This window comes from Falco punctatus (genome assembly GCF_963210335.1).
Source record: "Falco punctatus genome assembly, chromosome: 20".
NCBI lineage: Eukaryota > Metazoa > Chordata > Aves > Falconiformes > Falconidae > Falco > Falco punctatus.
Genome location: NC_137600.1, coordinates 4,952,371 through 4,967,744, shown reverse-complemented (window position 1 = coordinate 4,967,744; position 15,374 = coordinate 4,952,371). Strand labels below are relative to the sequence as shown.

The 15,374-nt window shown below is 43.7% G+C and overlaps 1 protein-coding gene across 1 annotated transcript in view; it reads right to left on the bottom strand.

Annotated features, from left to right (window-relative positions):
- Window positions 1-15,374, bottom strand: part of KCNU1 (potassium calcium-activated channel subfamily U member 1) — a 251,810-nt gene that overhangs the window by 151,074 nt on the left and 85,362 nt on the right. Inside the window, exon 27 of the mRNA XM_080370366.1 lies at window positions 14,140-14,944. Within this exon, the coding sequence (XP_080226492.1) occupies window positions 14,845-14,944 (100 nt within the window). The 3' untranslated portion in view covers window positions 14,140-14,844. The remainder of the gene's footprint in view (window positions 1-14,139; window positions 14,945-15,374) is intronic.

Below are 15,374 nucleotides of genomic sequence, written 5' to 3'. Positions count from 1 at the left end.
CGCAGGAGCTGCGTCCTGCCAGGGCATGGCTGGTGCAGCCACCGAGGCTCTGAGCACACCATCCCCAGGGCCGCCACACTTCTCTGCTACTGTAATGAGATCCTGGGCTGCTCCCTGGTCTCTGCACTTCACACATGCCTCCTCACTTCCATTTTTCAACGCCTTCTCCACACAGCATGTCTCCTGCTGACACACCCCTGTCAGCTCCTCCATTGTGTGGCCAGCAGCGTCTTTCAGCACATGAGCCTCAGCCAATATGGCTTAAACACATCGATTCGGGGCGGGGGAGCAGCGGGAGGGAAGCCTCCACCGTGCGTGCGGGGGGTGCGTGGGGTGTGATGTGTGCGTGCAGGGGGGTGTTTGTGGCGGGGGGGTCCTCCCTGCCACACAAAAGCACAAGTGGTTTTGTTCGCGCTGGCAGAGGCCGGCTGTGTTGAAGCTCCCTTTCATCAGTGGGTATTAGGCCCAAATCGCTGCCTCTTTGAATATGTACACAGCGCTTTCCATCTCCTGTCACCGGGATGACAGATCTGCCAGGCTCCTCCGGGGCCTGGCACCTGGGGCGCGCAGCAAAGCCGGCTTTTCAGCTAAGAGCACACACAGCTTTTTTTCCCTTTTTTTTTTTTTCCCTCCTTTTTTTTTTTTCTTTTTTTTTTTTCCATTGGGGAACTTTCTCCTCCGCCTTCCTCTCCTTTCCCCCCACCCCCGAACCTGAATGAACACTTCTTTCAGTAATGGGTTTTTTCCACCTGGTTGACTTGATGAAAGGTTTATGAGTTGACATTATGTGTGAGAAGAACAAAGCAAGCGCGGGGATGTGTGCGTGCGCGGGGGTGGGGAGCGGGCTCGACAGAGCTGCTGAAAACTTTATTACAAACTAAGAGACGTTGGGAGCAATAAATCAGTTGGATGCTCCTACAAACCAGCAGAAAGCTGCCACTGCAGAACAGAATGAGAGAGTACGCAAGGCTGTGCTGGGCACCAGCACTGGGCTGCTGGAAGGAGGGAGGAGGCAGAGGGGAAGGAGGACGGGCAGGGGAAGAAGCCTGCTGTGCGCCCATCTCTGGCAGGTCCCACCTCCCTGGGCCAGGCAGAGACCTCCAGAGTCCCTACCTCAAAATCACAGTTATAGAAACAACAGCACCAAAGGACGCTTCCAGAGGCATGAACTGATGCTTACAGCCAGCTCAGGGTGCAAATCAGAGGGCTTTAGGAAAAAGCTGCCTTCAGACAGATGCCCTGTATCCGCTCTCCTGCACTCCGGAGATCTGCGCCTGGTCTACCCAGGCAGTTTGTGTTTGCTCAGATTCTGCCTCTCCCAAGGTGAAAGTCGGCAGCTACTATTTACCAACATACAGATGAACAACAACAGCTTGCTGTGAGTGTTTAAAAAATACCATACCTAAAACAAACAAACAAAAGAATTTCAGCTGTTGTTTGTTAGGAAACCAGAGTTAACAGGCTTACAGTTATGAAAGGCACCTTTAGAAAACACAAGTTAAATGATTTTTACTTTGCATTACAGAGAGGGGTAGAAAGGACCTGAGCTGCTACCAGCTGAGCCTGCAAAACAACCAGGAGGTGTATTGTCACATCAGCTTAAAGGCAAGGCTCGGTAGCTGAGACACGACACGGCACGACACTAACATGGCACATTGCTTCCAAAACAGACTGGCTTCCCTCAGTTGCCCCCCACTGCTTGGTACAGATGTGTTCAGCGGGTTGGAGGTTGCAGCAAGGGAAATGACAGCACGTTTCCTACAACGTCACGTCAGTGAGAACCACACAGCATTCCCCTGATTTTATGCTATAATGGAAATACTTTCGTTCATCTAGGTTTTTTAAGGTGTTAGCCTTAGTTCTGCTCTAATTTAGACCTGTGTTAATTAGAACTGTCTCTACTGAGGTGAGTAGTTTCTTAGGAGGAGCAGGTAGCAGCTTTCCCTGACTAAGCTGAATAAATTGCTCAGAGTATCGCTGTAATGTGAAAAGCAGACCAGGTCCCACTGCATGAAAGCCTCTGAACCATACAACTACTGTAGGTCACGCAATCCAACTGCATGCTGCCATTGCTATTTCTCCTTAGCAATCCCATGCCGTACACAAAGGCAAACATGTTTCTATTTTAAACTCTAATCCAAGGCTACTGCATGCCTTTTGGAGTGCGGATGTCCTGGAAATGTCACTGCAGAGCAGTGTGCTCAAGAGATTAGAGCCGTTCCATTTTGCAAATGACAGAGTACAGTCACAGATGTTACTCTAGCCATGGGGTCAGGCACAGTTGCTCAGGCTTAACTTGTTGAATTGCATTAATAAAAAGGAGAAGGGGCAAATGCTGAAAGATCCTGTGCAGCTGTAACTTTGCTCAGGTTAGTGTTTCTAAGGTTTCTATCCCAGATAGATACATTTCCTTTCCCCCATAACAAGCAGTAGCCATTACAAGCTTTAGAGTGATGAATTTAATGCCTGAATCCTCAGGCAAAAAGTACGCTTAGTATTTCCAGTCTTGTCGTGATGGACCAGCTGAAGAGTTAACAGCCCTTCTGCAAAAACTCTGCAACAAAAGTCACGGTCACAAGGCTCAGCGAAGAATCAAGCAACTAAAGCAGCTCGAGCAGCGCTGACATTTGCTGAGCCACCTAAAAGCTTTACAGTAGAGCTGGGTTAAGGGAACTGGTCAAGCCCAGAGACACGAAAATGCAGAATTGGTTGGAGATATTTGAGACCTTAACCAGGACTGCCCAGGGCAGACACACACGGAGGATTGGTCAGGAACACATTCACTCACAGGGAGTGGAACTGAGTTCAGATTAAAGTGCAATAGCAGCCCTGGGTCTTCAGACCAAGAACTGCAACAGATGAGCAGTTCTAGTCAAGGCAATGGTGTGCTTGGCAGAGCCGGGCTGCGGAAAGCACCAGCTCCAAACGGTGACATGGTACAGGTTGTGACTGCAATCCACCGGCAGAGTAAAGTGAGCGTGACCTGTTTGAATCCTAGGGGCCTGGTTCTCCCATCAGTAGTCATTTACACTTGGGCACTTCACACAGTGAGCAGCAACCGCAAATTGCAGACTAGAAGGAAACCAGGCTGTGTTAACAATATTTCCAGAAGAGACTAATGCTATGGGGTGCTTCTATTTTTACGTATCTAATTTGAGTGCTTCTGATTTGCAGATAGTGAGAACTGAGTAGGTTTTACATTTTTAGAAAACCAGGTGCTTTTAAGATGTACCTTTAAAATCAAAATCCATTTTAAATCACCACTGAGAATCTTGGCTGGTGTATAATAATGCTTCTAGGCACTTGCTCTGAAAAGCAGCCTGAGCTCTGTCCTAGATCAGCATGCAGTGACACGCATCATTCACACTAATGGACTACTTCTAGCTGTGTTGGAGGAGAGAGAAAAGGAAGGGCTGGGGAAAAAGTGCCGAGATGTACTGAAAAAAAAAAAACCCAAAATAAAAATCAGGTGCAACTGCAGCTCCAGCCTGCATGCTTGGCGTTAATCATTTGCTCCGTTTCTGTGGCTCATATCTGCTCTACACTTTTGCGCTATGAGCAATTCTGGTGCTCTGTAAAAAGCAAAGCACAGACAATCCACAGCTAGCGCCGTATTAGTGGTGCTTCTGCCTCCCTGCTGCCCAGGGCAGGAAGAACCTCTCATTTCTTTAGGGTCTGTAGCTGCCTGAGGAAAGCTGGAGAGAAGAGACATAAATTACCTAGTTATTTGAATTTTTCCAAGCAAAAGTTTGAATCAAGCACATGAACCAAACGCTGGTATATCAAACAGAGCTCGGTCAGATGTACTGAAGTTGGCAGGGTAACGTGGGTGGAAGATGATGGGCATTTGTTCCCTACTGCCCACCGCTGTTTAAGAAGCAGTAGGCAGGCTCTCCCATTTTCTTGCTCCAGCTGCAGCTGAAGAGATAACACAATAATCAAAGCTACTTTATGGTATGTCTAATGGAGCAGGGAAAGAGTTTCATGGGAGTGACCAGAAATGTATGTGGTATTTGAGACGTGGGTATAAAGAGCAATATGCTCTCTATTTCTTCTCTAGAAGTTTCTCACAGAGCTGATGCCCTCACAGAACTACCCACATCGCACTGACATCTCTCTCCTTCAAGGTATTAATGAATTAAAGACATTTTTGAGCAAATATTTTTGGGATTATTTTTTTTAGCCATGTGACTTTACTAGCACTGAATTTTCACTGCCGTTTTATTGTCTGGCCATTCAGTACCGTGAAATCCTTCTCAAACAAGAACAAGATCATTGTGACATCTGCTTTTCTGTCTCTTCTCCAAGTGATGAGTATTCGAGTCCAGAGCCTCCCCCTCCTCACCCACCACCCTACTCTGATCAGTAGCCCTGCTTTGTCTCAAGGGTCATTTTCTGGCACTAATTCATTCCCTCTCCGCATCAGAATTTTGCTAGAGTCACCAAGTCTTGCCACAGCAATGGAGTCTGTAGTCTGCTTGGCTGATAATTCTGAAGAGGGATGTGATGGCTTCATCCAGACCACTCTGACAAAAATGAGTCCTGCTCTGAACGTGAAGGAGTTGAAGTCAAGACTAGCAACACGTCCCTCACATCCCAAAGAGCCAGACTTACATCCTGACAAGCTCTTGATTATGAGCACCGATTTTTCAGTCCCAGACCTGCTTTTCCTTTTCCTGATCCATGCACTTGCTGACTAATGCTAACAAATCAGGACAGTTGCTGCTTACTGGAATCACCTTTCAATGGGGAGTTGACAGCAAGAACAATGCATCTGTTTGCAGCCTGTGGAGGCTGCAGGGAGCATCTGTCATCAGAGGAGCTACTTGTCAAAAGAGGTTTCAGGCTCTGGCTGATTCTCAGAACAGGGAGAAGAGACATGTACAGACCTATAGCTGGACTGTTGTTTTGTATTGGTGGTGCTTTCATCTTCCCCTCTCTCTGCTTCCACGGATGACTTTGTTCTATCAGATGTGGTTTTTAATTATGAGAGTTCGCTGTGCCATTAGTGGTTTAACTGAAGGGAAATTGAACCATATAAATAGCACCATTTTGCTATTCTCTGTTTATATTAAGCTGGACTTCCCTTTTGATATTTATTGAGGGAGACGTGGATCTGTTTGAAGATTCAGTTCAACTAGTTAAGATTTTACTGGAGGAAGGAATTCAGCCGCTGAAATCGCCATAGGCAGCATCGCAACTAGTTGGGTAGGAAAGAAGCAAGCAGCAACCACTACTTAGGGAAGACAGATGACATCAAACAGGCATTCCACCAGGGTTTTTTTAGCAGTCAGTAAATTATGCATGTACAAAGTAATAAAGGAAGTGTAATAATGCCTTATTGTTATACGGGCACCTTTCATTCTGAAGGAGTTTACAAGCTGGAGATCTCAACACTGCAGTTAGTATTATGTTTTGTCTTGCAGGGCTGAAATATCATTTACCATTTCAGTCTTAAGCTGATTAAGAAGTTACAGTTTGGAGAACGGTGTCAATGAAAAACATCACTGAAAAACTGCATGAAAAATTAATATTTGAAAAAGTTGCTTTTCATGTACTTTTAGAAGGAAAGCATTTTTTCCTCGAGAGAAAATTGTATTTTCATTTGAAAATAACAGCAACTAATTATAGCAAAAGATGATGGGCATCTTTTAACTAAATCATGAGAAACAGAAATTCTTTACATTGTAGGTAGTAATTTATGGTCAGTAGTATGAGCTGGTCTGATGCAGTAACACTGGGTGTCCTGTGAGAACTCAGATAAGTTGAATTTATAAGCAGCGGCATCAAGGATAAAAAGGGAGAGACCAATGGCAGAAGAGCTGCACAAAATGCAAAGACAAGGAGAATACTGGTTAAGCCCCTAACAGAAAACTCCTCATGCTGATTCAATGCGGAGTCAATTCTCTGCAGAGACAAAATCCCAGGTCTTAATGGCTTATTCAAATGGAAACCTACAGAGCAACATGCTTGATCCCTAACACCTCACTGGAAAACATAAAGTGCTGACTTAGTGCTACTGGAAACTGAAAGTGTAATTGTAGGGAACATGAATTACTTCACAGCAGTATTTGCATCAGGAAGGTAAGATACTATAGAACATGCTGGCTCCCAAAGCAACTCGCAGTGTACGTGTCAAGTCCAAGGAGTCAAGAAGTGCAGAGCAAGGAATTACAAATGCTTCTCAACACTTCCTACAAGCTACACAGCACCTGCAAGGCTGTGAAAGCAAGAGCTAGTGGGAGACTTGTCCTCAGCCTCAGCTCTTTGTCAAGGCAAGGCACTGCTTTTCTCCACAACAAAATATCATTTGGAAATTCTTGTGCATCTGCAAGGTTTACCAAATTAAGCAGGAATTGCATATACTCAATTGCATCTTAGGTGATGTGGATTCACTGAGAGGTAATTGACCTTAATGCAGAAGGGGATTTTCAGGCTGTCTCATCTATCTCCTGGAAAAGACCTCCTGGCAGGAATATTGCTTCATTAGAAAGCAACTGAGTGTTTTAAGTTCATTTCTGTCTTCTGCTAGGCAGAGGCTTGTAAGCGCACCCAGAACTAAGACTGCCAGCCTGCGAACTACAATTACAATGAAATTATAAATTGTGAGACTGTGGAAATAAGGCAAGGGGCTGGCTCCCTTTTTTTTGGTTAAGGCTATGCAAGCACCACTAGAAAATTCTTGATCTGTAGGGACTGCTGCCTGTTTGCATGGTAGCACATCCTCCCAGACAACGCGGCATGCTAGCAGCTGTTCAGAAAGGAGCAGAAAAAAGTGGGTAAAATTGGTCTTTACTGTTCATTGTCCAGCTTCACCGGTAATTAGCTTGGCTACCTCTGCAAGGTGTTATACAATATAGATCAAGATTTGATTATTTCTGCCCAGTAATAATCACGAGCAGAGCTAGGTTGCGACAACAGATGAGGAAGTAAAACCTAAAGTTTAATAAAAAGCAACAGACACAGACAAGCAGACATCACCATCTAATGATGTTTGAAGAACTTTTCTCCTTCAGCTGAATGTCTGTTTGGCCTGTAGGCATCATGAACTGTATCAGTCAAATTTCTGTGCCACCCTTTGTTTATGAAGAAAGCTACAATTACTCATATTTGACAAGTCAGTCCCACAAAGCCTTGTGAAGTTCAAAGCACTACCCACCTGGTATTTCTTTTTTACAAGCATGCAACTACAAAGTGTAACTTTGGGAATTTTTTAACCTTTCCTTCCCACACGCCCAAGCATTCTTGTTCTTCCCTTCGTCTCTTTCTAGCTTTCATTTCACTGGGTACCACACTGAGAAGACCGAGATAATTCAGGTAAGAGGAGGATGACTGGTGCCTGACCGAGTTTTAAAAGAAGCCTGCCACGTCAAATAAATTAGATCCCTGAGAGATGTTAAGTGTCCAAAATGGCCCGCAGGACCCAGGTTCAGAGATGTTACCCAAGGACTGAAATGACTTCAAGCAGTGCACTTCACACCAGAGATCGCTATGGCTTCAGCAGAGCCACTCTGCATGCAGCCCAGACTGTACAGACGGCAAAGGCTGGCTGCAGAGGTTTATGAGAGCTCCTTTCATACCACTGCATTATTATAGAGATGTGTGTCTGAAGATGCCACGATTATAACGGAGAATGTTTATTTTGTCTGTAACCCAGCTGGCTGGTTTGCTGTATTTCAAATCTCTTCAAGTAAATAAATGAGAGGACTCTACTTTCGCCTCCACACTGCAGTGTGTATACATGAGTGTTATTTCCTGTATCTGATTCCTGTACAAAAACTGCTGTCAGGCTATTAATAATCTGAAAAAACACCTTGAAACTTGACTCAATGAGGGCACATTGCAAATGGGCTCTAATGGCTTTTATTTCTCATCTCTGTCACCTCAGATCTAATCTGCCATTTTCTCATTTTTTATCCTCTCTGGTCCCCTCAAAAATCATTCAGCAGCTCTTCCCTCAGTGCCAGGCAGAGCAGAAGGGGGCCATGCCATGGGGTCACCAGCATTTATTAACAGAGAAAGGTCAGGTGTATCATGTAGTGCGAAACAGAGACTCGGGCACACTCCCAGAACAGAGCGAAGGTGAGTGTGTGGCAGCCACCTGCCATTTCCAGGCCTGGGATCAAAATGTAGAAAGCAAAGTGAGATGTGGTCCTGGAGGGAAGATATTCCCACCACCACAAACAAACCTTACACACACGCCCCACCCCCTCACCCCCCATTTTATGGGCCAGTAAGGAATTTTCCTGGATTCTAAGACTTGCTTTTATCCACAAGGAAAGAATTAGCCAGGACTGTGCCAAAAAGCCAGTAGCAAACTCCTGAATAGTGACAAGTTTGTTTTGCAGACCGTTTCTTTCCTTTCCTTTTTTTTTTTTTTTTAGATTTAAAAAGTAATTTAAAAAAGCGGCTTAGAACCGAAACTAGATGCTGATTTTTTCTCTATTTTGGGGCCACATCTGCATCTTCTGATGAAATGATCTGGGCGCCATCAAGCTTTTGCAGCATGTGTCCCTATGTTTAAATTCATGCTCCTTACACTGTTTGGTGTGGTACATTTGCCTGAAGAAAAAATGCAAATCAAAGGCTCCTTAGATCCCTCTCTAAAAAAATGAGAGAAAGAATGTGAGAAGACGTTGAAAAAGCATTATACAGGACTTGTGACCTACTAAGAACTTATGGTCAGACTTTTAAAAGTTGTTCAGATGCTCTGAAGTTCTTAATTAGATATTACTACATTTTTTAATTATATGGCATTCCTAGGTATCTAATTGCTTGGTAAAAAATGGACCTCAGGTACCTAGGGGGAAAAAACATGAGGCAGTTTCTGACAAAAGTTGTATAGTATGTGATTCTCTGAGAGAAGCCACAAGCCCTTTTTTCCCCTCAACCATCTTAACATTACAATCTGTTTAGGAGTTCCTTCTTTTCTGTTTTATTTGGTTACGCAAACATTAATTTAAGGAATATTTCTCAAGCCTCCTGTGGGAATCCAACCCAATTTCAGAGACAATGCATGTGCAAAAATGACTAACATTTCTCTTTGAGGAGGGGAGGAGATTTAAGGCTTTTGACTCAAGGTTGATTTTTTTCCCCTCTTTTTCTTCTCCCTCCCTCTTCTAAGTATCTCTTTATTCATCACTTTAATTACCTAATCGTAAATTTCTTTAGGGGGTTACTTAGAAGGAAAATTAGCATCAAAGCTTGGCAGTAAATTCAGGGGTTTTTGGAGCAGGTCCAAGCTGTTTCACCTGTGATTAATTAGATGATTTTTTTCTTTAAGTGCCAGAGGGCTATTGAGGTCTTTAAGCAGTTACATGACTGCTGGCAGCTCAGGAATTATGATTGATGCATTAGTCTGGCATTTAGGACTTCGGCTTCTTTTTGGTAGTTGCTTGGATAAGCAAGTACATAAGACCAGCCACAGTGGTGGAAACAAAAGGCTCATTCCTGGCAAGCACCAGACCTTGCTCTCACAGAAGAGTGAAGGAACTGGGAACATTTGGTTCCCCACTGCTGGCAGAGTATTCAACAGGACTAAGATGAGAGAAAGGGAGAAAGAACCGCCTACTACTCAGTATTTTACAGAGTCACAATATCAAGTCATAGCAGTACTTCTTTTCCTTGAAGCTTTAAGGTGTGGCCTTATTCAAGAATGAAATTGAGAGGAAAACAGGACTAAACCTTTAATGTCAACCCTGGAAAATTTCTGTAAAAAAAAAGACAGTCTTAAAAAAATGCTTTTCTTTAAAAAAACCACCCTAATATTCTTTTCCCCTTGCCTCAAAGGGGAAAGAATGAATCTCAGTGGGGTTGCTTTTTTAAAAATTTTTATTTATTTTTTAAAGCAGAAAACCTTACAAGACAAATCCCAAGTCACAGTGACTGATCTGGCTCCTCCTTCTGGCTGGAAACAAAAATCCTGTTGTGTTGTGTCACCAAAAAAAAAATAATAAAATAGGCAACCCCCAAAAAACCCGAGTTCTCCATTAAAGCTTTAGCAGAAATTGGAAACAACGGCCTACTCCAGTCGTTATCCCCATGCCACTCCCACCCACAGGCAGGATAGAGAAGTCTGAAAAACCAAGTCAGCTTGGGGAGAGATGGAGCCCAGTGAGCTGTGCCTACACCTTCACTGCTCCAGCTGCACCTGTTTTCTGGGAACTGGAGAACCTTCAGTCACTAATGCTTATTAGCTGGCACATGTGTACTACAGAAAAAGTGTCAGAAGCATTAATGATGCACTTCCAGATTGCTTAATACAGTTAGCTCACCTAATTCACTCTGCATGGCCTCCTGCTGCAAGCAGAGAAGCAATCAGCAGTTAAACAGCTCTAGTCCCTTTATAACTGGCCACTAGAGAGACAGTGGAGAACAAGACTATGGCTTTATGGTACATTGGTGGCAGGTCGAGAGAGTAAGCTGAAGTAGATGGACGGGAAAGCAGCAAAGAGCCCTTCCTTCAGCAGGAAGAGGCTAGAGAAGCCACTGCCAATTAATAAGTAAGAGAGACCTCCTTCTGTCCTGGCATTAATTTAAACCACTAGGTGTTTGGAGTTTATCTCAGCAGAGCAGAATCATCTTTCAGACAAGGTACGCGCTTTGCAGGAAACTGCGTGTGCACTCTCAAAACCTACTCCTGCTGTCATGCATCCTTCCTCCCAAGCGTTCTCAGGACAACAGGATGTCCCTTCACTTCAGGAGACAGCTCCTCATCCTGCTGTGAAGTACTTAATCTCCATGGGAAGCTCCTAGGCCTCTCACCATCCCTTCTCAGAGAATAATGACACTTGGTGTTTGAAGCCACCTCTTGTTTTTGTCAATGCCCAGCCTGCCTCATCTAGCATTTATAGAGTCTGGATTCTCCTCAGATCTCATTGACGATGTGTCAGTCACCACCTGCGGCACACCGTACTGCAAAACCCAGCCCAGCTCGCAGCAGTGACACCCTTCACTACTCATTCTGCTGGATTGCGTCTGTCTACAGGAAGGAGGAGGAGGGAGAAAACAGCCCTGGCCTGGATGTACACATTCATCTCTTTAGAGGCAAATGCACTTTTTTTTTTTTTTTTTTTTAAGAGGCCTGTGTTTGTGTGCATGCCCTTATCAGGGCCCAGATTAAGGTGGATACATGTGTTCGGGTAAGTGCTCTAGCATGTCTGAGCCTCTGCAGAGTCTACACATCCCTGCGTGCATCTTTGGAGAGGTTTCTGGCTCCGTTCGTCGTGTGCCAGCCTGGAACAGCAGTGTGACCCAGCTGACAAGACAGACAAGACACAGAACTGCAAGACTGCTCACCTACTGGGTAACCTCAACTAACTTACTCTCCTGTTTGACAACATGATCATACTTGTCTGCTCTTGTAAAGAGGCTGACCATCTTATAATAAATGGAAAAATAATGCGTCAGGTAGTGCTCCATGAAGACTATTTGAGCCACCACTGGAAGAGACTGTTACATCTCTAGACAGTCTGGCAAGGGAATGATTATGTTAGCAGGAGCTCAGATCCGAGAGCAGAAATGCAAAACAGCCTAGTGGGAAAGCTGCTAGCCTAGAAATCAGGAGATCTAGTTTCCGGTTTTATTTTTTCCACCAATCTGATATGTGCTTTTGAACAAGCTACAACTTCACTGCTTCCCTTATAACTCTTTTTTGTATATACCACCTAAGTTCACTAGGCTCAGGAACTAATTCTGATTGGACCTGACACAAAAATTTCAGAACTCAATCGGAGACTCCGGAAACACTGCTAAAAAGTAAAACCTACTAATATGAATCACCACCCACACACTCAAGTGACCTTTACAGGTTAGAACGGGTGCAGATTAGCAAACTACAGCGCTGAGATCCTGTAACAGCTTTGTGTACCACAGTGTGGTTTTCACTGCAGGAGCTGAATTTACATAAACACATGACCCAAACAATACACAAGAAAATACTGTTGCTGAAGATTCAAAGATGCTAGCTTCAGAAAGCAGGTTTGCATGCACTCACACACAGATTCTCTCCTATACCTTTGCTTTTCACAGTTTGTGACAACAGAGATTATTCCTTGCTGGAAGAATGTGGCATTGTTGACACTAAAAAAAAAAAAAGTGCAAAACAGGCCTTTGCTTTGCTTGAACAGCACAGGCTTTCTTGATCAGCTGTCTGAGGTGCCTCATCTGTACAAAGCATTTAAACCTGTCTAACATCAAAAAGTAAGGTAAGACAAGTCACTTTGATGCTCCAGAGCACATGCCTAACATGATTATTGCAGAATCTTCCTGGTGATAATAGAATTATGCAAAGGAGGCCTTGACCCATTAATGCTTTTACCTTTCTTAGGATTTCTCTCCCTCTTCCTTCTTTCATGAGAAGCAGAACTGCTTGCTCAGATATAGCAACTGAACAAAAAGTGGAATAAGCAAAGTGAAAGAGGTCCCTTCTCCACCTTGTCATCTCTCCCCACTCCACCTCACACAGTAAATTACATGCTCCAGGAGTTGCAGCTTAAGCAACTGGAAATAGGCTGTACTGGAAAAGCCGTATGACTGGAGATGGGCATATTCCCCCATCACGGTGAGAGTGTGAATGCAAGTTGGGAAAGCAGGGCGTGTGCCATCACTGGCAGTTCTGCACCTAACACACCTTGGAGAGAAGGAACAGTTTAAAAAAATGTGCTTGCTGCAAACCTCTCTTTCTAATGGAAAGAAGAAAAATACTCACACCAGGGGTCGCAACACTTTTACACCAAGTATCGTAGCTCTGTACTAACACAATAGTATATCCAATGTTTGGTGCCTTAAAGCCAGAACTAATACATTCTGGATCTCAGTCATGAAGGAATGCTTTCAACATTTGCCTCCATTTTCTAGGAAAAGCAAGTGATTTCAGATAGAAGAGCTCGCTGGCAAGATAGTCCGAGTTTCTCACCCACTCAGGAAAGTCACGAGTAAACAGGTTTTGGTGGTTTTTAATAAAAAAATGCCTTAACATTGCACAAGACCTGCTTAATATCAGAACGCCGAGGTCCAGCCATGTGTAGTTATTTAAAAGCAATAGAACAATAAGGAAGAAAAAGGGATGCTACCTCTGTGCTCTGTGCTTAGACAGAGTCACAGCTGAGAAGAAAGGAAGGTTCAGACGATAATACAGAAAGCTTGCAGAAGCTTAGTATGGGGTATCCTTTGCAGTCAAAGGACTGTCAAGCCTACCCAGGCTCTTCCTTCCACCTTTTAAATGTCTTGTCTCTGTAAAATAATGCATGCTAGGGAATGGACTGAGACACTATTATCAAAGCCTTGTTCTGCCAGAGGGTAAACAGAATCCAGTGCACAAATTCTTATTTAATTTTGTATATACAGTGGGTGATTTTAGGCCAGAATCACTCCTACTAAGAGATCAGCTGACTGTCTTGGCTCAAGTTCAGGTCTGCAAAGGGCTGGCGAAGAGAAAGCATGCTTCCTATATATTTTGTTTGCTCTAAGCATGGTTTGCCGATTCCTACTTGCAATCTGTTCCAAATTGAAAATGTATGATTAGTTTGTTCCAGGAAAGATAAGTCCAACACATTAAGGCTCAGACCCGAACGCAAACTCCAAAACTCCCTAAGCGCAGATATTTTTCCATCTGGAGCTCTCGTCCAAACTTTTCTGTTGCTTCTTAGTCACGTTATTTGAGTGGAGTTCCTAAACGTCCCATCCTAAATCAGTACCTATTTATGTGAGGTTCAAACAAATCACAAGAGACAGTCCCTTCCCTAAAGCTCTCATTATCTAAATTAACAAGTATGTTATTATATTCCCTGCACACAGCAAGCATTAGGATACAGTTAAATCATTCACTCAAGGTTACACAGCCAGCTTCTTCCAGAGCTGGGTACTAAACCAGTTCCTTGACTCTTAAGCTCAATGCTTCATCCTGCTCCTCAAGAGGAAAAGTGCAAGCCCAGACCTGACCATTCCCTTAGGTAGGAAAGCTTCTGGAGCACCTATTTGAAACAAAGACTTACTTTCCTCCTTTTCCCTGTCTAAAATAGAAAAAGGACCAAGACCTTATTCTTGAGCTTCAGGGATCTGTTAATTGGCTCCCTAGTAAAATTACAGAGACTCAGCTGCCTGATAATGATTGTAAATGACAGAGACTATCAGGTTTACCTTGTGATGTCCCTGGGGAGCCTGCAGTTAGTTTAGTCTGAACTCTGCGTCAGCTGTTTGGGTTCCTTTCTTCTCAGCATGTGGTATCTGGACTCAAGCTGCAGTCTTTCAAACCTAATTAGTGTTAGGGGAAAGAGAGAGAGGAAAAAAAAAACCCCAACCACCACCACTCTCCTCCTTCCCTCAACCGACTTTGTAATATACAGGCAGGGCCTGATTTATGTTACAAGTTCATGGGGATTTTCTGCTTGGTTTTTTGTTTTTTTTTCATGCGTATCAATCCAGCATCTTCAGTTCTGGCTGCAAGAAAACTGAATTTTAGTGTGCTGGAATCTTTGAAATTTGAGAAGTTCAGCAGAGAATCTCTAAACTCAACAGAGCCATTGTGTTTGTATGCAGTTGAGTCTGTTCTGTGCAATGTTCAGCAGAAACTCAACTTTTTGCCCCTTTCCTCACAGAGAGAGCATTTTACTCTGATATGTCTGTTGTTAAAGCTTAACAATACTGTTTTCAGCAATAACCTCATGTTCATGTTTAGCCAAATTCAAACTGCCACCCCTAAGAAATCAGAGCACAGGCAATTTATTGTGGGAGTCTTAATAACTTGTACAATTTTTTATTTGCAGGGCGTCTCACAATCTCTCATAGCTCTGACATGAAGGTGTCTGTTCTACCTGTTTTCTTGCTTGGTAACTGACTTCCACATCACAGGTCAACAGTTGTTGCAATGTTGAATGGAACAACACAGAACAGCAGATCCGTAGACAGCATCTTCAAGTCACTGGCAGGCCGAGCAATCACAAACCTGAAAAAGCAGGAGCACATGAGAGTCCGGCTGCTTTGTGAGGCCTTTGAAACAAGTGTCTGGGACAGCAAGAGAGCTGTAGGGGTTTTTTGCAGTGACTGATTGCATGTGCAGAATTCTTTGGAATGATGAGACAATATACAGAGGGTTTAATTTTACCTAGGAATGGGATAGATATATTTTAAATTCAACTAATTAGTCTCTGGAACAGCTGCTGGAAGATGTGATAAATTTTCTAATTGCTCAAAATCTTTAAATCAAGACTAAATGTCTCTCTAGGAGATCTGAAGCTCAAGCAATCACTGAAATCTTGAAACTGAAAGAATCGGTGAGTAGAACAGGTCAGATGAGAAGGTTCTCTCTGCCTGCAAACTCTCTGAAATCCCTGCCCTCAGCAGCATTACTAACTTCATGCTCCAGCAGCTCTCTA